The sequence below is a fragment of the Podarcis cretensis genome, assembly GCF_951804945.1.
Source record: "Podarcis cretensis genome assembly, chromosome: 5".
Taxonomy (NCBI): Eukaryota; Metazoa; Chordata; class Lepidosauria; order Squamata; family Lacertidae; genus Podarcis; species Podarcis cretensis.
Genome location: NC_137174.1, coordinates 24,231,980 through 24,252,851, shown reverse-complemented (window position 1 = coordinate 24,252,851; position 20,872 = coordinate 24,231,980). Strand labels below are relative to the sequence as shown.

Below are 20,872 nucleotides of genomic sequence, written 5' to 3'. Positions count from 1 at the left end.
TCAGACTCATGCCTAGAAAGCACAGGACAAGCGGGAAACCTGTCTTCTGGATAGCTCACTTGATTAGAGTGTGGTGCTGATAATGCCAAGGTTGCAGGTTCGGTCCCCATAAGGGGCAGCTGCATATTCCTGCATTGCAGGGAATAGGACCAGATGATCCTCAAGGCTCTTTCTAATGCTACAATTCAATAATTCTATGATTCCTGCATTGCAAGGGGTTGGACTGGATGACCCTTGGGGTCCCTTCCAGCTCTACCATTCTATGAATCCAGCACAAGTCTGTATGAGCCCTAAGTGTGATGTGTGGGAATGTTCAGGGATGCAAGAGATAATTTATTGTTTAATTATAGCCTTTCCAACTTGTGTAAACAAGTTCACAATTTTAGCAGAGTAACATTCCCTTTTTTAAACTCACAGCGGATGCATTTGCTCAGGCTCGCTAAAGCCTCTATAATAACTGTTCCGGTATTTTCCCCTTATTCCCCCATAAAAGATAAGACACGACACAGTCTTCTATAAAAGTATAAAAAAGAGTTTACTCACATTCTGTTCACAATCGGATCCCAGAAGGCAGACTTAGCTTAGAAAAGTAACGTACACCTGGATACTATCTCATAAGGAGACAGTCCCTTTGTCCTCTCTTGGCTGGAAGCCAAGAGAGCATCTTTGGCTAAGCAGATGTTGCTTCTTCTACAAAAGTAGCAATAGAGAGAGATGGCTATCCTGCCCTGTGCTTTTGTCGTTACCTGCAAAAGTGAGGCCACTCCCACCTCTAGTCACATGCAGAGGAAGTCTGTCCCAGCCCAGAAGGAAACAGGAAGTTTACCTGCTGGCTGGACAAACATTCCTCCCCGTGTGTAAACATGTTCACTCTAGGAATGTTTTACTTGACTGCTCTTGTGTTTCACATCCCACATGATGCTGTTCATACCATTACCATCAGTTCTGCATCTCTATGGGAACCATGGGAGGGCAACAAGCCTGTCACAGGAGTAACACAAATCCCTTCAGAAAGCCTGCTCAGCAAACTCTTACTGATCAAGTACCTCACGTGTGACTCCTCGCATCTCTAAATAAAGGGCTTCGTGGAACAGGTGTGGATAAGAGCTTTGCTGAGTTGCAACCAAGAGCCTCTGGATGTTAGGGTTGATATTGCTACCATGCTGCTTCAGATTTCGAAGCAAGTGCCAAGAGAGGAAGCATAAGTGACTGTCCCTAAACTTCCAAATCATGTCCCTAAGGAGGACACGGGTGGAGGGTTGCATTTCTGATTCAGGTTGAGAGCCAGTTCATACTGCACCTGATATGGCTGAGTCTGGACATTTAAGGGCTTGTGCAAGTGGCCTGCCTACAAGAGCAACATAACATCAGTGCAAGGATCGCAGATTCATTCTCCTGGACAGGGGTTCCCAGTCACAATGTACCACACAGCTTAAGGAAGCTGATCGATGGGCTTTTGCCAATTCACTCCTCCAATGTTACACTGCTCATGGGGATAGATCATTAGAGTAAGGAGCTAAATGTATGAAATGTAGCTGGTTCAGGTATCTGTGCATAAAACATTGCTAGGTATAAGCCATTTCATCAGAGATTTCTTTTTCCGTCTCCCTCCCCAAGATTATATATTTAAGTGGGGGGGGGGAGTGCACTTTCACTCTGTTAAAAAAAGTAAAAAGAGTGCAGTCAGGGGATGCAGTGTGTGTGTGTGTGTGTGTGTGTGTGTGTGTGTGTGTTGCCAGTTATGTCCTACGTGGCATCACTGGGAAAGATTAGACTCCTGCTTCCTGAATTCTCCATTCATCACAATGTTGCTAGAAGCCACAGAATGAAAGACCAACTCCATCTCTGCCGTGAAATAAGGTATTCTAGCAAGATGACAGTAATATGTCTCCAGGGATGATGCTCAGGATAACAGCCTCCTCTTCTGGCCACAAGAAAAGTTACAGTAGGTTTGCCGTGGAAAAAATAATGCTCATTTTCGTAACCCCTAAGGCCACACTGGGACAGTCAGAGAGACGGAGAAGAGAAAGCTACACAGAGGGAACAAAGCTCAGTGGGAGAGCCCGTGTTTCACATGCCAAAGCCTCAGGTTCAATTCTTGGCATCTCCATTTAAAAAGAGCAGGTGACAGGTGGAGCAGGTGGCAGGGTATAGAGACCTGCTGCCAGACAGAGTAGACAGGATTCACCAGGTATAAACTTGTTGTTGGCGGCATCTGTCTGTCTCAAGAGACATTGGGTGCACCTCCGGGGGTGAAGTCAAACTGCTGTGTTAGCAGTACCAAAGTGACCTCCCTGGGCTGCAAGCCTGGGCAGTGTATATCATAGAATCATAGAATCATAGAGTTGGAAGAGACCACAAGGGCCATCGAGTCCAACCCCCTGCCAAGCAGGAAACACCATCAGAGCACTCCTGACATATGGTTGTTAAGCCTCTGGAGGTCCTGGGCTAGCCAGGTGACAGAACCCCACCTCTCTTCCTTGCTGAGGTGGTCCAAAGGAAAGCAGAGCAATACCTTTGGCACCAGCTAGGCTGCAGGAGTTGCTGCAAGGAGGCGTACAAGATGCCATCCAACTGTCTTAGGGACTCCACTCCCTGTGTAGGGTTTATTCCTTAGCCTTTTCTCCTCTTCCTGAAGATATCCCACAAGGCAGAGAAGGTTTAGGATCAGAATTTTCCTTCTTGCCTAGTCATGCATCTCTAGTTTGTATTAACTGAAATGAAATAATTAGCAAAGACTGGATGCAATGGCAGTCCAGTTGCCTCCATCTCCACCTGAGTCTGTAGCAGAAAAGGCAGAAGAGGCATAAGTGGAAATGGGGAAGTTAAAAGCGTTCATTAACTTGTGATATGGTTTTAGTCCCCACCTAACTGCATATGCACAAAATTCGTCCAGTAAAAAAGTTGGTGAGGACATTGTTGACAGAGATATGGCAGTCCTTCATGCCATAAAAAGCATTTTCTGTGTAAATCCTGAAAGGCAAAGCAAACTGATGTTGTAGCAGTTGTTAAAGGAAGAAATGGAGCTTGTAAGACAAGCCATGAAGGAAAAAAGAGTCTCTTAAGAAGACACATTTGTTTCTTGGTTAGGGTAGATATTTTTCATCCAAAATCACTAGAAATCAGTTTTGTTGTTTGTAACAGCCATTTACATATATACATATATATCTATCGTTTGTAGCCCTTTCCAAATCTAGAATTAAATGCTTATTTTTAAAGACTGGACGCAAAAAAAAAAATTAGTTTATAACGCACACTCCTTGTGATTTTGTGCAACACATACAAACCAACAGATTATGGTTACTAGTACTCAGAGATGCTCTAGTACTCAGAGATGCTCTGTGTTCCGGGGTAATAAGCATTGTAGGTGGAAAAGCCTTTAAATGTGGACCAAAGGGGACAATTACCAGCACCAGTAGCAAAAAAAAAAAAAAAAAACCCGAAACAAAACTGTTGCTGGCAATCACCATTTTACGCACACCCATGAAGTCCGTTTGGAACATCTTACATAGCATCATTCCCAATTTGCTTGTGGGGGAGAGGAATGGCAGAAGCGACAGGGAAGAGCTTTCAGAAAATTGGCAGAGACCGCAAAAACAGAAAGGAAGGGAGAGCAATTTCTATACACCTGTGCTTTGTGAAAACCGTGAGCACTTGCGTACTGTTGAAAAAGTCATTGTGCTACAGTATTGTGTGTTGTCATCGAATGTTCCCAGATCAAAGGTAATCAGTGGTGAAATTGGAGTGATGTGCTGCAGAATAGTTACTTTGGATTCTAGGAGCCACTTGTTTGATCCCTGTCTATCAATACACTTTCTCCTTTGAATTCAAGTTTTGGTCCTGCCAGGAGAATGTTGGCTTTGTGTTGGCTTTTTCAAACATCTCAGTCTTTTCTCTTTATTCTGCATTTTGACCAAATTAGCAGGAAATCAATAATGGAAAGGATATCTGAAGTGGAGATTCTTTGGCTGTACATGGCTGTGTTCCACTTTTCCAAATGCAAAGTGTACAGAGAGATTGTCTATTAATAGAATCTTCTTTACAGCCTATTTTGCTAACCACATTGCACGACCTTTATTAGCATGAATTTCTGCCTCTGCTGGCAGTGGCCCTTAATTTTGAGACTAATCATATGTGGCGTGATTGTCAAAATATTAGCCCTCCCATATCTACATAACAACATTGATATAGGTATGTGCATATGTTGCAGGTGTAGTTAGATGCCATCCAAAAAGCCAAATTTATCTAAGAACCGCATATCCTTTCTGTAAGAACAAATGGGCAGTTGAACCATGTATGGTAACTAATATCAGCAGTTGTTCAGATGAGAAGCTTTATTGACCTGCATCTTGAATTGAGAAACATGCTGCTTTGGGAAGAGATGTGGTTAATATTTTCGCTTGACTAATGCAAGGCTATGAAGGTTGCATACATCTATTCTGTTGCAAATGTCTGATATGTAGGGTTGCCAACCAGACAGCTCTTACTTGATGCATAAAACTATGTGTTTCTGTCAAGCAATTGCTATTGGCATCTGAAAAACCAGAAATCTCCAAATTTCACCAGAATCTGTCCTAAAACCACCTGGCTTCACTTCGGATATGTAAGATTCTGTCCCTGACATGTTGGTTTCCAGAAGGAGAATATTATTTTTTTAAAGTCAGAGGTTGGCAACCTTGCAGATATGTGTAGAATTCCAGAGCTGTAGACTCTTTCTTTTTTGCATGTGTTCTATGATTGCTTTTCTTTCTTTCTTTCTTTCTTTCTTTCTTTCTTTCTTTCTTTCTTTCTTTCGCCTGCATGTTTGCTTCTACAGGATACTGTTCTGGAAGTCAATGGCAACCGAGCAAGCATCAATCCTCTAAGTAGCACATCGGCTGGGTCCATGAGTAGCATTTTAGCAAGCAATGGAGCATATTCAGGCTACCTCAGCAAACAAGAGATGAGCCTGTCACATAGTTCCTCCTTCTTAAAGACTGTCAACATTAGATCTTCAGTGTCTTCTCAGTCTGTGGCATCTGACCTTTCGCCAGCAAAAAGTGACCTAGGTTCCAAAACAAGCTCAGCGATCACAGATGGCAATAGCCCTAAACACCAGCTAAGCCCGGCAAGGCAATATAACAACCCCATTGGCCTTTACTCAGCAGAAACTCTAAGGGAAATGGCTGAGATGCATAAGTTAAGTCTCACACGAAGGGCTTCAGAAGGTGGACTTCTTAGATGGTATGTAAATGTAATAAACTTGTTTTCTGATCATGCATTCTAGATAGTTTGGTGAATGGGCCAATTTCTATACACAGCTCATTGGAAGCATTCTGGGTAGTGAGTGTGCATTTGTCTAGTACATAATAGCTCGCCTTTCATAGTCCACCTAAACCAATAGTAGCCAGCCAGGTGCCTTTGAGAAGCTCACAAGCAGGGTATGATGGTTACAGAGATTCCTTTTTTGTCCTAAATATCTGGTAATGAGTGACATGACTACTACTGAATACTAGCCAACTTTTCTAAATGATTTCCGGAAAAATAGATCCTTGAAGTCACTGTTCTTTAAATAACCATTGGGCTTTTGAATTACGATGTTGTTTGGCTTGTGCTAGTGTCATACAACATAAAATGACTACGGTAGGTACTATAGGATCTATAGAGCATCTACAAAGTACAGAGAATTTAAATTCACTCTCCCCCTTGTCCATCACAGTGAACAACTTCCAATGGCATTAAATGGAGTTTGAGGAATAATTAGTAGGATCCTCTGATTTTTTCCCCCAAATCTTGTGTCTCAAAACTCTTAGGCTTTTGCTCACTCAGATGTGTTTTCAAATCAGAAGAGAGTGAGGAGTCTGTGGGGAAATGATAGGGAAACTCAGTAGAAATTATTCAAGAAGCACCAGCATTTTAGAGGGGGTAAAATGAAGAGTAATCAATTGTTTCCATCTGGACAGAGCATCAGTTCGTTAATACTTTAATAGCCATAAATATCTAAGATAATCCTCTTTATATCTGGATTTCCATTCAACGGCACTTTTAATCCTAGGTGACACACAATTAGCTATCGAATCACAGTGACCTCTTTAGAACTGCTCTGGTATGAAATTGATGTCGCATCAGAAACTGGTCCATTTTCTTGCTGATTTAGTTAAACAAAAAGCTTTGACCTAAACTGGTTTTATTTCCTTAGTGTGAAAGGATTCACCAAAAGCATTAAAGAGCAGGTTTTTGCAGTTGGAGAGAGCAAGCGCTCAGGCACAGACCAGAAAAGAGTGGGTGTGTGCCAAGAAAGCACAGAGAAAAATCAGGGTGGATGAGCCCTAAGCTAGTATGTGTGTAGAGAGACAAATAAAAGAAAGAGATTGACCCATATTGCGCTTCCTCTTTAACAATCTCCATGAGTATGAACATGACGCCTAGCTCTTCATGAGCACATTCACATCCCTGATGCCTGTTGACAGTGATAGTCCATGTCTGGCATGAATATGCTCCCAGACAACTCCCACGTCATTATCAAATTTCATGTGTCCTCCTTTAATTCATCCCATAATAGAGGCTTGCCTTTAGGAGGGAGCACTGTTTCCATAGTTATAAAATTCCACCCATGTCACAGATTGACTCTGCCATTCAACACAAGTGTTTCTGTGCCAGGTCTGTGCAGCTGTGAAAGTGTAGCATTCAATGGTCATTCCATTTGTAGGCCTCCTTGGATGAGATCAATGGGGATGTGATGAGAAAATCTTGTTTAGTGGTCAGTGATCAGTATATTAGATTCTGTGGCAATACGAGCTCTACAAAATCACTCTTGTCCTGTTTTGGACCTGGCAGTGCTCATCTTTTGCATAAGCAAAAGTTGTCTTACGTTCTGTTATTTTAAACTACTGCAAATGAATTCACAGACAGTCTATTGCTATATTGATATCCATTACTTCCCCTCTCCCTTTCCCAGTCCACTGGGAAACCCAACAGGGGAGGTGGGGCCAACAAAGAGAGTGTTTCAAGCCCTCTTGTCACATGGCAAATCTCAGTGGAAAATATTTGGATGTCACAAAAGCTGACAATATACAAATGAAATGGAATGAGTGCACCAAACTGGCTGGAGGGGCAGGGGTAGAAAATGGACCTGCATGGAGGTCTCATTTTCAAACACAAGTTTGGGAACCAGTGCAAGACCTCAAGTTCATACACCTTTAAGAATTGCATAGAATGGAACATTCCACCAGGTGTGGTGGTTCCTGACAAGTGTATCTCATCTCTGCATCTGTTAAAGATACAGGAGCCCTCTCAAGGTCTGAGCTGCCATCTTTGCTTCACAGCATTCATGACCAATTTCATTAGGATATATTAGATGTGGTCTGTCAGTTGTCCATTTTCATGACTGCTGGTATGTGAAGAGTTTGCGTTCTGCCTTTGATGTGTTTTGAAAGTCCAATCAGATACTGTGGAAGAGTTAGTTTGCCTCTTATTCAAGGGGTATATCACTAAAGGCTTATGCCGTACTTTAAAATGTTGTTTTACGTGCATGGGCATAGCTTAGAGGATTAGTATAGCCAACAGCATCCACTTCAGAAAATGATACTATTACACCGTGTTTCTCAGTAAGCAGATGCCCAGCTGTCCTGCACATTCCTAAAATGGATATAGAATCACTGATCTGCTTACTGACTACAACTTGTTCCTAATATATCTCAGTGAGTTTCTGTAACAGGCAGATATATTTGGATTAAAGCACAGTTTACTAAGCCAGTGGGAGAATATTCTTGAGTGAGAGAAACTGAAGGGCAGGAAACAAGATGGAGTGGGAAACTTTTAATTATCCTGATGTGAAAACCTGTATTGGCAACCAGTGTTTTCCCCCTTCCTTTTCTCCCTCCCACATTAAAACTTGGACAGCAAGCAGTGGAGTAAACAGTAAAAAGGTAAAGGTAAAGGTACCCCTGCCCGTACGGGCCAGTCGTGATCAACTCTAGGGTTGTGCGCTCATCTCGCTCAAGAGACTGGGAGCCGGCGCCGTCCGAAGACACTTCCGGGCCACGTGGCCAGCGTGACGAAGCTGCAGCTGGCGAGCCAGTACCAGTGCTGCACACGGAAACGCCGTTTACCTTCCCGCTATAAAGCGGTACCTATTTATCTACTTGCACTTAGGGGTGCTTTCGAACTGCTAGGTGGGCAAGAGCTGGGACCGAACGACGGGAGCTCACCCCGCCACGGGGATTCGAACCGCCGACCTTACGATCAGCAAGTCCTAGGCACTGAGGTTTTACCCACAGCGCCACCTGCGTCCCTGGAGTAAACAGTACATCTATGTATTCATACTATGCAACTTCACCTTTCTTTTAAGAAATCTCTGTGTCTGCCACAAGACCCCTGTTGTCCATTAAAGAGAAGTGTGCAAGACTATCACAGCAACCTGATCCCCTGGATCCACAGGAAAATCCCTTCCCTCATTAACTTTGTCAGCTACCAGAAGAATCGTGGATTGATCTTCCTAGCGGCAACTTGAACGGCTTGCTAAGAAGACTCCCTTCTCTGATAAATTAAAAACATAAACCTGAGTTTCTTCCTCAACCAGATCTGGGCCTTTTAAAGGGGGGGGGGGAGTAACAAAAATAAATCTAGGAACAGTGCTCCAGCCTGGTTCACCTCTCAGGACAGTGGGAACTGCCTTCCACTACACCCTGCCAAGATTAGCTCCCAAAGCGGCTTACAATTCATATTCACGCAAGGTCTAACAGGGATCTGTGGGGTATATCTGGCAGAGTGCTTGATCCTTGAAAATTGATGAGATGGTCAAGGTTCTAGGTTGTTCCTTGCAGAATAAGTTTCGGATTGACTCAAGGGCCTGGCTGAAGGACGGCGCCAGTCCACAAGTGCTTCTCCTCCCAAATTGCACTTGAGGTGACATTATTATTATCTGTGCACCTGCATTTTCTTTAAGTGTGCCGTTAAAAATGTGGCAGGAGTAAGTGGAACAAAAACATTGTTGCAAAAACACCTGTGTCTCATAAGTGCATTTGTCAAAGAGCTGGAATTAGCTGCAGCTCCTTACTGAGCATAAATGCAGTGGAAAGACCCATTTGCTGCTATGTAATGTGTGAAGGGACGCAGGTGGCGCTGTGGGTTAAAGCCTCAGCGCCTAGGACTTGCCGATCGAAAGGTCGGCGGTTCGAATCCCTGCGGCGGGGTGCGCTCCCGCTGCTCGGTCCCAGCGCCTGCCAACCTAGCAGTTCGAAAGCACCTCCGGGTGCAAGTAGATAAATAGGGACCGCTTACCAGCGGGAAGGTAAACGGCGTTTCCGTGTGCGGCTCTGGCTCGCCAGAGCAGCGATGTCACGCTGGCCACGTGACCCGGAAGTGTCTCCGGACAGCGTTGGCCCACCTCCGGGTGCAAGTAGATAAATAGGGACCGCTTACCAGCGGGAAGGTAAACGGCGTTTCCGTGTGCGGCTCTGGCTCGCCAGAGCAGCGATGTCACGCTGGCCACGTGACCCGGAAGTGTCTCCGGACAGCGCTGGCCCCTGGCCTCTTAAGTGAGATGGGCGCACAACCCCAGAGTCTGTCAAGACTGGCCCGTACGGGCAGGGGTACCTTTACCTTTACCTTTAATGTGTGAAATGGTCCTAAGAACTGAGCTGCAGAAAATGTTAATAAGACAACATTCATTTCTGGAGGTAACCCAATGTTGGCCTACATCAGTGGATAGCAGGTGACATATTGATCCTATCAGTCACCAGAATCTCTTGAGTTGGTCACCAAGCTTCCAACTGTAGGTATTCATTGGATTCTTTGGAGCCATTGTAATCTGGCTTCCAGCCTGGTTTTGCAACTGAAGCTGATTTGGTCACCCTAGTGGACCTACACTATGAGATGCTCAGAGGGAGTGCTGTCCTGTTGCGTCTCCTGGACCTCCCAGCAGTGTCTGATACAATCAGCCATGGTATCCTTCCTAAGCTGTTTGGTGGGGATAGGTTTGTGGAACGCTGTTCTTCTGAGAGGCTCTCCCAGAAAGTGATGCTGGGAGACTGCCTTTGACCTGTGGACTGCCCCAGAGTTCCATCTTGTTTTCCATACTTTCAACCCCTATATGAAACTACTGGGATGTCATCTGAAGATTTGAGTGGAGGGGTCGTCAATGTGTGGGTGGCGCACAACTCTTGCCACAATCTAATACCAGTATGGCAATAAAAGTGATAGGTCAGTGTTCAGAAATGGGTGGGTAAACAAGCTAAAACTTAATTCAGACAAGACATTGGTTATGTTGGTTAGGAATTCTTGCAGTTTGGGAGAGTTTGATACAGATGGAGTTGCACTGACCCTGAAGGAGCATATCTATCTATCTATCTATCTATCTATCTATCTATCTATCTATCTATCATCTATCTATCTATCTATCTATCTATCTATATACACAGCTAGGAGAATATTTTGGATCCAACACTTTCTCTTGATTCCCTAGTTACCAGGAGTGCCTAGTGTCTTCCCACCACAGTGGAGTTTGCAAGTGTAACTGCTATAATTTTTCCCATAGGTCCTATGAGGTCAATAGAAGCCATTCATTTATATAGGAAAAAGAAAACAAGGTGCATTCTGGAATCCCTGTGGACAGGTTTTGCTCCCTCTCAACTGTGTTCCAGACCAAAATGCATTTACTTTAACCTGCGGAGCTCAGTGGGAGTCACTGAGAACTGAATTGGCCTCTCACTTCAGAGCTTTGCCATGATTTCCATGGTGGTGGTGCGACAGAACCCTGGGAAGGAGGGTTTATGATATGTGCATCTTCTTGATATTTGCTTTGGATGTTCTTGGTCAAGCAAGATGTCAATACACTAGCAGTAGAAAAGGTTGAGAAAGAATGGTGCTTGATCCCAGAGTGCTTAGCACTGTGGAGGTGAGAGGCGTTATTTCTTTGATGCATCTGCGTAGTATCTACTGTGTTCACATGGGTTGCTGTTGTTATCTAATAGTCACTTTCCAAAGCAACTTTCAAAAGTTTGCTTTCTTGCCCTTGCATGCCAAGCAGTATGCCAAGCAATGTTACAGTAATAAAAACTTGGTGTTCATGTTCAGGCAAAATGTCACAGTACCTCCATAAATCCTGGTGGATAAACTGTAATCCTTACATTTTCCCTCTGTTAATCACATTGGGAGGTTTGGGACATAACAGCTGCTTTCTGTTCCTATTTGTAGAGGAATTTGCAAAAGCCTTATAAAGCCTGGTTAATACTTACTAGCCTCGTGCTCTTTTTATTTTATTTTAAATCTGTTGGTCTGATTTCCCCTCCTTTTGTCTTTCTCTTCCCTCCCAGGTCATAGCGAACACTGCTGCCAAGTTAGTATTAAACAGTGTGCCAGTGTTACATGTTTGACTATGTCCCCACTTCCTGGGGTAGCATGAACCTGTTTGTTCCTGCTGTGTGTGTGTGCTTGCAAGTGAGATGCACATTACAAGAGCTCAGTGGTGTGGCAGGCATAAAATGGCACTAGTGTGTTCTACTGGTAGTTCCATTCTAGGAATATTCCTCCTCCTTACATATTATTATGGTGCCACTGCAAATGCATTACTTTGTCTGGAATGGCTTTATTTAATTATTTTGCATCCACTCAAAAGGTTTGCCACAAGACCTCTCTGTTCCTGTTGTGGCTCCCAGAGGATCTTCATGTACTGGCCACAAAGTCTGATAACTAGTATAGAGTAGGAGTGAGTGGATGGCAGTGGCTTTTCCTTTTCTGGGAGCATGGCATGACTAGGCTGGAAGGCTTATTAGCTACAGATGCCTGTGGTGGCTGTTGAAACTAGTGTGTGGAGGCTTCTTGCCGTGAAATACCTTGCTAAGAGGTTCAAACCATTGGAAGTCAAATGTTACTATAAATGTACATTTTAGTTTGTGACGCATGTTAGTTAATGTGTTCATGTTGTGGCAGGTTTCTGTTCCCTCGAAGTGTCTGTGCATGTACTGCGTTGTTTGAGTCCTGGTATCTGTTTTATAACTGTCCCTCCCTAGTTCATAAAAATACATTCCCCAAAGGCTCCCACCCCTTTGATAGCTCTGAGGGAAATAAACATCCCACAGGTCAGGCGCCGTTTCTCCTGTCAAACTGCTGCCGCGACAGGAACATCTACATCAGTCGAGTATTGTTCTGCTTCAGAGCTTTTAAAAAGACAGTCTTGTCCCTCTTGCAATCAAGCAGCTACGTACAACTGGTTTTGTATTAACTATTTCTGCCTGGCAGACTTTCAACAAAGGTATCTTATAAAATATCATTTTATCATTTGAGAAATAAAGAGGGGGGGGGGGAGAGCTTCTGATACCATGACCTAGCAAGAGTTGCATCAATAGCCTGCTAAGGCTGTAATCCTATATATGTTTACCAGGGAGCAAACCCACGTTGATCTATTTCTAAGTCTACCTCAATAGGACTGGGCTTCAGGAACAATAACAAATTGGGAGATTTTCTGTCCCTAACTTGACATTCATGCCCCCAGAAGCAGTGGTGTGGGTTTTCTAGAAAATTTTTGAAAAAAAATGCATATGGTCATATGCATCAGAAAGAAAATCTGATATCTGATGCCCCTAGAGCAGGAGTGAGTAACCTCAAGCCCAAGGACGGCTGTCTCTGCCTGACCTTTGGGCCTCGCCCCCAGGCTACGTCATAGGATGTGTCCATTTCAAGGACACATTCCAGCCGCCTTGAGTGCTTTTGTCAGGCTGAAATGTGTCCTTGGCCTGTGATAATCCCCCTGGCTTGCCAGAGTGAAGGTGTGAGAGACAGAGATGCGTTTATAAACCACTGACTTTTACATGGCCACTGTACAAGGGACAGCCCCAGCAAGCATGGCCAGTGGGCAGGGATCATGGGAGTTGCAGCTCAGCCACATCTGCATGGCCAAATATTCCCTACACTTGTATTACAGAGGCTTTTCCCAACAGCTGTCACAGTGCCAGTGGGTGCCCTACCTGAGGGAAGAAAGACACTTTCTCACAATTAAAACATTGTGCTTTTAATGGTGGGATATTGTAGCATTTCTTCCACAAAAGCAGAAGCTATCGACAGGTCGTCCATTCTCTGGAATGGCTGCAAGTCCTGCCCTTTTTTGCCGTGGTATTTCAAGTCCATTCTGTCCGATCAAAAGCTTTCTCTACTTGTGCACGATGTCCTTGAATGCTCCTCTGTGCACGCACCTCCTTCCCTCCCTTTCCACCATCGCTTCCTTGCCCCTTTTCTTCTTTCTTCCCTCACTTTCTGTAACCTCACTCTTCCCCCATCCCAGCACAGAGTACGTGGAGCGCTTCAACCCCAACGTCCTGAAGGATTCTGCTCTGTCTACGCACAAACCCATTGAGGTGAAAGGGCCTGGTGGCAAGGCCACCATCATTCACGCCCAGTATAACACCCCAATAAGCATGTATTCTCAAGATGCTATCATGGATGCCATTGCAGGCCAGGCCCAGGCGCAAGGTGGTGAACTTGCTGGGTAAGAGAACTTCCTTTGTGTGCCCCGGTTCCTCCCTGCATGCTACACTGCCCTCTCTTTCATTTTGAGCAGTCTGCTAAGTGCCGTGATGTGGAATAAAGTGCTAGAGACAACAGGATCTGGGAAACTGGGAGGAAGGGTTGGTTTGACATGATAAATCTAGAATTTCTGTTTTATTTGTCCATCATATTTTCATATCCCCCTTTCCCCAAGGCTAAAGGGTTTACCTTTTTTGCTTGTTCATTTTGAAAGATAAATAAGTCTAATATTTTATCAGATACACCTAAAACCCAACCAATTATGAGGGCAGAGCTGTGTGCAGGTCTGTCCTGAAATCCCTTTAAAGCAGCGTCATGGTGTTCTGAGACCAGAAGAAAACTTGCTTTAAAAAGTGGAACAACAGTGGTTTTAAAAAAACGCCTAGGGTGGGAAAGCAAGGGTGTGGAGAAGAATCCATCTTCCTCCTTCCACCTCCCCTTGCTGCACTTCAGAACATCTCCCAAATATTGGGTGATGGGTGTTAAAAAGAAGAATAAAAAAACAAAGTCAGGTCAGGAGTGTTGTGCCAATATTACTCTCTCTCTCGCAGTACATTTTTAACAAATGAAATCACGGGTGTTTTTTCAAGACTGTTGATATTTGCCTGTGTCGATTAGGAGTTAACTCTCAGTTGTGCAACTCCAGTATCCTGATGGAAGTTATATGTGTATGGCCTTCTTATGATGCATATATATATATATTGCTTTGTGTGCAGATTGCAAAATTTTGAATGCATTCAGAGTTACAGAACAGCAACGTTGCTACCCTAGGTTTAACAACTTTAGCAAGCTTCTTCCAACTGCTGATGTATTAATTTACTCCTTTGCACTCCTTGTATTGATAATGGTTTCTTCTCTTTCTTTCCCCCCTTTATACATTCCTTGTGGGTTTTCGTTAATTTCTCATACTAATGTTGCTCTGTTGTGTACATCCCAACTCTCCATTATGATGGACCCCAAACACTCAATACTCTTTGTTGGGTTTTGATCCTATGACTCACAGTGAATCTCCACTGGCGTAAGTAGATTTATATTTCCAACTCTATAGAACCAAAGAAGTGCAGAGTAGAAATTAATCTTCCTCTTATGTACGGCCCACTTCTTTCCAATTTTATAGATTTTAAAAACATTTAGTATGTATTGGTGCTAAATTAAGACATACAAGGCAGACTCACGAATGTTTCATGGCGGAGAATTTTACTGGCCTAGTTCAGATATTTACCAAGTCCACAACTTCCTTTCAGTGGTAGGGGGAGCACCACATTAACTCCCAGTCATGCTGATGCCCAATTTGAATCACCTCTACTCTTTTGTTGGGGAACGCCTTACGTGAACAGGCATCTGCACAGTTAGGTGCTCCCATTTAGCACTCACATCATTGGGACACAATCTGCATGGGGAAGGGGAGCAGGGGTCTTGCTAGGACTTCAAACAAATTTACATGAAATCTGCATATGCTGGTTTATATGTATAGGAGCCCCTGGGCATATTAAAATGGTGCGTGGCTGGAGTCTTACTCAGCTGCCCTGTTAGCAGAGTTTACAAAGTGTGTTCTTTTAAAAAGGGAATAAGGGGACAGGGGATCTAGGGCCCAGCATAAAATGCTGGGAGCTCTGCCCCCCTTGGCTTCCCCCCTTGCAATGTTCATGGAGATATGGGAGTCTGGTGTCTCCTGTGAGAAATCAAGTAGGGTCTGAACTGAACCAGTATTTTGCTGATGGCCGTTAAGTGGGATCTTCCAAACAGCTGATCACATAAAATTAAACAGTCAATTCAGCATCTCTTTTCTTACAGTAGAATGTTGCTCAAGAAGGAGCCATTGTTTAGGGTTGCAACAATGAGCTTATCCTCTCCTTGGGTTTAAAGGCTCCTCGCACCTCCTTTTGCATGGCTATGAAGAGGAATTCAAAATCTTTGGCTTCCATTTTTTTACTAACTGCAGCTTGCCATGCCATCCAAACCCACTGGACCCTAACCACAGGTAAAGGAAAGAAGTCAACTTCAAATTATAGTTTGTGAAGCTGACTTGTTTCTCTAACCGTAGTTAAGATTAACCACAGTTTAGGGTTTAGACAACACACTAAATTATGGTTAATCTAAAATGGAAGTGGAAGTTTCTGATCACTGAATGGCTGTGCTGGAGGAGGGGAAGCATGTGAGCCCAGGCACAGGCTAAGCTCGTTATTGTAACACCAAAACACTAAATACAGCCACCATGTCCTCCAGAAAATTCCAGATAGGTCACAGTTTAATAGCACAAAACATATGAAAATAGAAGACACGCTTCTGCATTGTGGTTAAATCTCATTAAAGGGGTTTACCTATGAATTGTAAGGATTTCGGCTTTAGAGTGATTTACACATGCAGTAGAAGTATGTGGTCCAGGTCTTTCTGGGTGGTGCCACTTTAGACTACACATGGGAATTACATGTTACAATGTTCTGCTGGTAAAAACAAAACAAAAAAGACAGAGATTTGAGCTAGTCATACCTTTACCATGCTAATTTCAGTCTGAAGTGGTACTGTCCTTAGAAAACTGTTCCACATGTGGATTCTACAACACATGTGTACTGGTTTTCTGTGGGAAAGACCTTAATACATAAATTAAGAACTATAAAGTTACTGACTCCCCCACCACCCAGAAAATAAGCGAAAAAGTAATCACACAGACTGAAAATGCAGAAAGTCAGATTCTGAGTTTGGGGAATAGATTTTGCTCCAGTGAACAAATACAAAACTCTGAAAGGTGTCAAAAAGGGAAATAATTGACTTTATTTCTTTATCAGAATGTATATGCCCATTATATTATTTTCCCTGTTACCTCAAACACCAAGTTACTTTTTAAAAGCACACACTCCATAGACACATATTGTGTCCTATGTTTTGGACACACGGTTTTCATATTTTTTATTTTATTATTTTTATCCAAAATATTTTTACACTGCCTTTCTGGGCAAAAAGCCCTCCCAAGGCAGCATGCGTAAATTCATAAAATTGGGGGACACATTTTTAATACTGTAATATACATAAAGTTTCACAATTATTATTTTTTTCCTTATATACTTTTAGTATATGGTTCCATACTAGAGCTGGGCTCTGTTCACAATGTTTATATGTGTTTTGGGGTTTTGGTTTTTTGTTTTTGTTTTTAAACTAAGAGCCCTCTGAATGTGCTTCGTTCAGTGCTGCACAGCTCTTGTTGTTGCTCCTTTTCACTTTTTAAGCTTCCTAATTTTTCACCTGCAGAACATTAGTTCCTCCCAGTAGATGTTATACTGTGCTTTATATGTGAATGCATTTCAGTTTCACCCTTCTAAGTCCACAGACAGGCTTGCAGGCTTGCTTGGGCAAAGCTCTGTGTATGTCAGATGTGAAATTATGTTGACTATTCTCAAATTCACTTGGATTCTAATGCACACAGCATTTTTCTGGTTCATATCGGCTACATTTTTTTTAAATGAAGTAAGCCAGTTCTTTGCAGGTGTCTCTTGGATTTAATCCTTGGCACAGATTTTTTTAAATGCATCTTAATCCTATCTTCCTATCTTCCATCAAAACTCAAAAGTGGTCTACATGAGGTTCCAGGAAGTCCTGCCTGTATACAGGAGTTACTTATAACTTTGGTGGGGAGGAGGAAGGTATTTATATTGTTCACGATGATAAGTCTGGGGTTTTCTTCCCCTAACCTTCTGTTTAATTCATAATACACCAAGACAAGATAGTTTTGCCTTTCCTTTTTTCATGCATATTCCAATGAATTTTCTTTCCATAAACTTTTATCATTCTGTTTCTGCCCCTGTTTAAAGAGATCGTCACTGCAGAACTGTACATAAATAAATGACCACTGAATAAGTGAAGTGGACTAGAAATGCCAAGGAAGTGAATAACATTTTAGGCTACACTCCTGTACACACACACTTGAGAGTAATTCATGGTGAACTCAGTAACAGGGTTTACTTCTGAGTAGGCATGCATTGGATTATACTCCAAAAATCCTAAACAGTTTTCAGATATACTTTGAATGAACCTAATAACAAGATACATATTACAGTTCCTTGGATTTCTGGCATTGTGGTGTGTCTTGATTTCAGTTATTAGCTGTCCAGTTTAATACAAATCATAAAAGTTCAATGACACAATTAACCCGAGGAGCCAAATTCCAAAAACCTTTCTTGGGTTTTGTTCTGTCTTTGAACATTGGGGTCAGTAGCAACAAAAGAAAGTATTTCTTCATAAAACACATAAGAAGAATATTCACTATCACAAGGTGATGGCTGTTGGAGTTTGGCAGCTTTGAAAAGGGGATTAGATAAATTAACAGAGCAGAGGTCTATTGGCAATGCAAGCTAAATCAAGTCTTCAGTGTTCAGAGCCAGTGTGCTGCGTAATTGTTAGATAACTGGGAACAAATGCCATGGGGAAAACCACTGCATTCATGATCTGCTTGTGAGCTTCCAAGGGCATCTGTCTGGCTGTTGTTGGGAATCAAAATGCTAGGCCTGATGAACTTTGGTTAGATTCAGCAAGGCTTTAGCACCTGGTCTTCTCCATAGATTGTAAGCAGGAGACTGGGATCAAATGGATTCCCTTTCCAAGAGGTTTGCATTGGTGATATTTTTCATTGTGCTGCCTGCGGGGGGTTTTAATGTATGACTATTTTTTATGATATAAATTGAAGTGTGTCCATCTCTGTTAATTGAAGCTATCCACCTGAAAGCAAAAAAAAAAAAAGTTCCTTGATGACCCATTACATGCCCAATACAATGCTACTAGTGATAAGGGGAGTGAATTTAATTCCATGATTATGTATGCACATAATTTTGTTTAGTGAGCTGCCTCTGATCAGCATTGATATCCTTATAATATGAGCAAATATTCCTCAAATGGGACTCACCAGTTGCCATCTTTCAACAATATTCAAAACATGGTGCTATGGTGTCATTGAAGGCAGATATACCAGCATAAAAGTTTGAGCATTTATCTATCTATCTATCTATCTATCTTATAGGCTTATTTTTTAAAAAACTGTTAACACGGATGTCAATAAGATAGTGGGATAAAGGCCCAGCAATGTATGGTTTCAATATGCCTACATATAGGATATAACAGGCTTCCTCAACCTCAGCCCTCCAGATGTTTTGAGACTACAATTCCTGTCATCCCTGACCACTGGTCCTGCTAGCTAGGGATCATGGGAGTTGTAGGCCAAAAACATCTGGAGGGCTGAGGTTGAGGAAGCCTGGGATATAATAACAGTTCTACAGCAAAATGATGGGACGCAGGTGGCGCTGTGGGTTAAAGCCTCAGCGCCTAGGACTTGCCGATCGAAAGGTCGGCGGTTCGAATCCCTGCGGCGGGGTGCGCTCCCGCTGCTTGGTCCCAGCGCCTGCCAACCTAGCAGTTCGAAAGCACCTCCGGGTGCAAGTAGATAAATAGGGACCGCTTACCAGCGGGAAGGTAAACGGCGTTTCCGTGTGCGGCTCTGGCTCTGGCTCTGGCTCTGGCCAGAGCAGCGATGTCACGCTGGCCACGTGACCCGGAAGTGTCTCCGGACAGCGCTGGCCCCTGGCCTCTTAAGTGAGATGGGCGCACAACCCCAGAGTCTGTCAAGACTGGCCCGTACGGGCAGGGGTACCTTTACCTTTACCTTTTACAGCAAAATGATAATAGAGGAAACTGGAGCCTAGAGAATGTAATAGATCTGTTACTCTGAAAATCCATCATGGTGTAAGAAGAAGAAAAACTGCTCCCTGTAGTTTTTTGTAAAGAGTTTATCTGAACTGATTATTGAAGTATTTTGGACAATTGCAGGCCATTTGGATAAATGAGTTGAAATATTTTAGCATGTTGGTAGATTTGTTTGATAGTTTGGAATAGGTCCACCTGCTGATCATTCTTAACTAGAAGATGGGCAAAGTTGTACAGATATAGATATATAGAAATATATAGAGATATAGAGATATAGACATATGGATGATTATGGGTTGGATACAGACAACTGTTGGTTGCACTTAGCTCCCATTGTAACCAAAATGAAAAAGTTTATCATGACTAATCTCAGTACCACTGATATGGGACTTAGTCTGGCTCCATTCCATCACCACCAGAACCACAAACACCCTTTGGACAACAAATGCAAGTCAGAATTGTTAGTCTCCTTACATTTGCTGGCCGACATTTACATTTATCACAAGTGCATCATCTCACTGAACCGTGGTTAAGTGGAAACTGGGGATCTGCAGACAAGCAGCAGGAAGGGTGTTGGGGAGGGGAGGAAAAAATCAGCATTGGCCATTTTACAGTGCACCTCTTTCTGCGTTGCAGTAGCCTCCCTGTTAAAGATCCTCATGTAGACAGTGCCTCTCCAGTGTATCAGGCTGTGCTTAAAACTCAGAACAAGCCTGAAGATGAGCTTGATGATTGGAGTCGCCGTTCTTCCCACTTGCAGTCCAGGTCCTTCCGCATCCTGGCTCAGATGACAGGAACTGAGTACAGTAAGTCAGGCTGGGAAGCCCCAGTTCACGTCTTTGATGGAATTCTTTGTTTTCCCTCTGTATACCAACGGCCAGTAGTCATAAGGTAATATGAGAGGTGGAGTTCTGTGCTTAAGCGGGGAAGCCATTTTAATTCCCTCTCAATGCCACCGGCATCACATTGCAGCATTACAGTGTTGTGCCAGAGGCATCATGGGAGGGAATTAAGATGGTGGCGGCAGCAACAACAGTTACCTAGCCCAACACTCCTCTCAACCCTGGTTCCTAAAAACATTTTGTAAGGGTGGGGGAAAAACCTAAAGAGGTGCTAGCATCAGCCAGGGTGGGCTTTCCAATGTGCTTGGGTCCTTGAGGGTGCCAAGTTCAGATGCCAGGCCTGATTTTATGAATAGATGGCAACTGAAAGAGGGCCTGAGATGACGTTGAAGGTTTGCAGGAGGATGGATACAGAGAGATACCATCATTAAGGTATGTCGATTCCATACCATATACAACTTCTTATGTGCCTTGAATTGGGCATGGGAGAAGAACTGCAGACAGTGTGGCTGGAAAATAAAACAAAGGCTGAGCGTGTTCCCATCTCCTGACATTTCATAAGAGTTGGACTATAGCATGTTACACCACTCTACAGTAATCTTCAAAGGCAGTCCCACACAAAATGTTTTACAGTAGCCAAACCTAGGAGGTACTTAAGTGTGCATCAACATGGCAGGGTCCTTGCCAAGAGGGGACACAGTCTATGCAGAAGACATAACTGTCATAATGCTGTTGCAGAAGCATAGCAACCAACATATGAAAAAGGATGCAGGATAATACCAAGGCCATGAGCCTGCGTTGATGGCATGACAACCATCATATTGATTGCCAGCATGTTTAAT

The 20,872-nt window shown here is 43.2% G+C and overlaps 1 protein-coding gene across 20 annotated transcripts in view; it reads left to right on the top strand.

Annotated features, from left to right (window-relative positions):
• Positions 1-20,872, top strand: part of LDB3 (LIM domain binding 3) — a 150,176-nt gene that overhangs the window by 74,500 nt on the left and 54,804 nt on the right. For 13 of the 20 annotated variants that reach the window (XM_079975642.1, XM_079975640.1, XM_079975631.1 and 10 more), the window contains 2 exons: positions 4,817-5,223; positions 19,825-19,994. In XM_079975642.1, the coding sequence (XP_079831768.1) occupies positions 4,817-5,223; positions 19,825-19,994 (577 nt within the window). Of the gene's footprint in view, positions 1-4,816; positions 5,224-11,294; positions 11,318-13,258; positions 13,463-14,503; positions 14,519-19,824; positions 19,995-20,872 lie in introns of all 20 variants that reach the window. The other 7 variants (XM_079975634.1, XM_079975633.1, XM_079975647.1 and 4 more) reach the window with 4 other exon arrangements.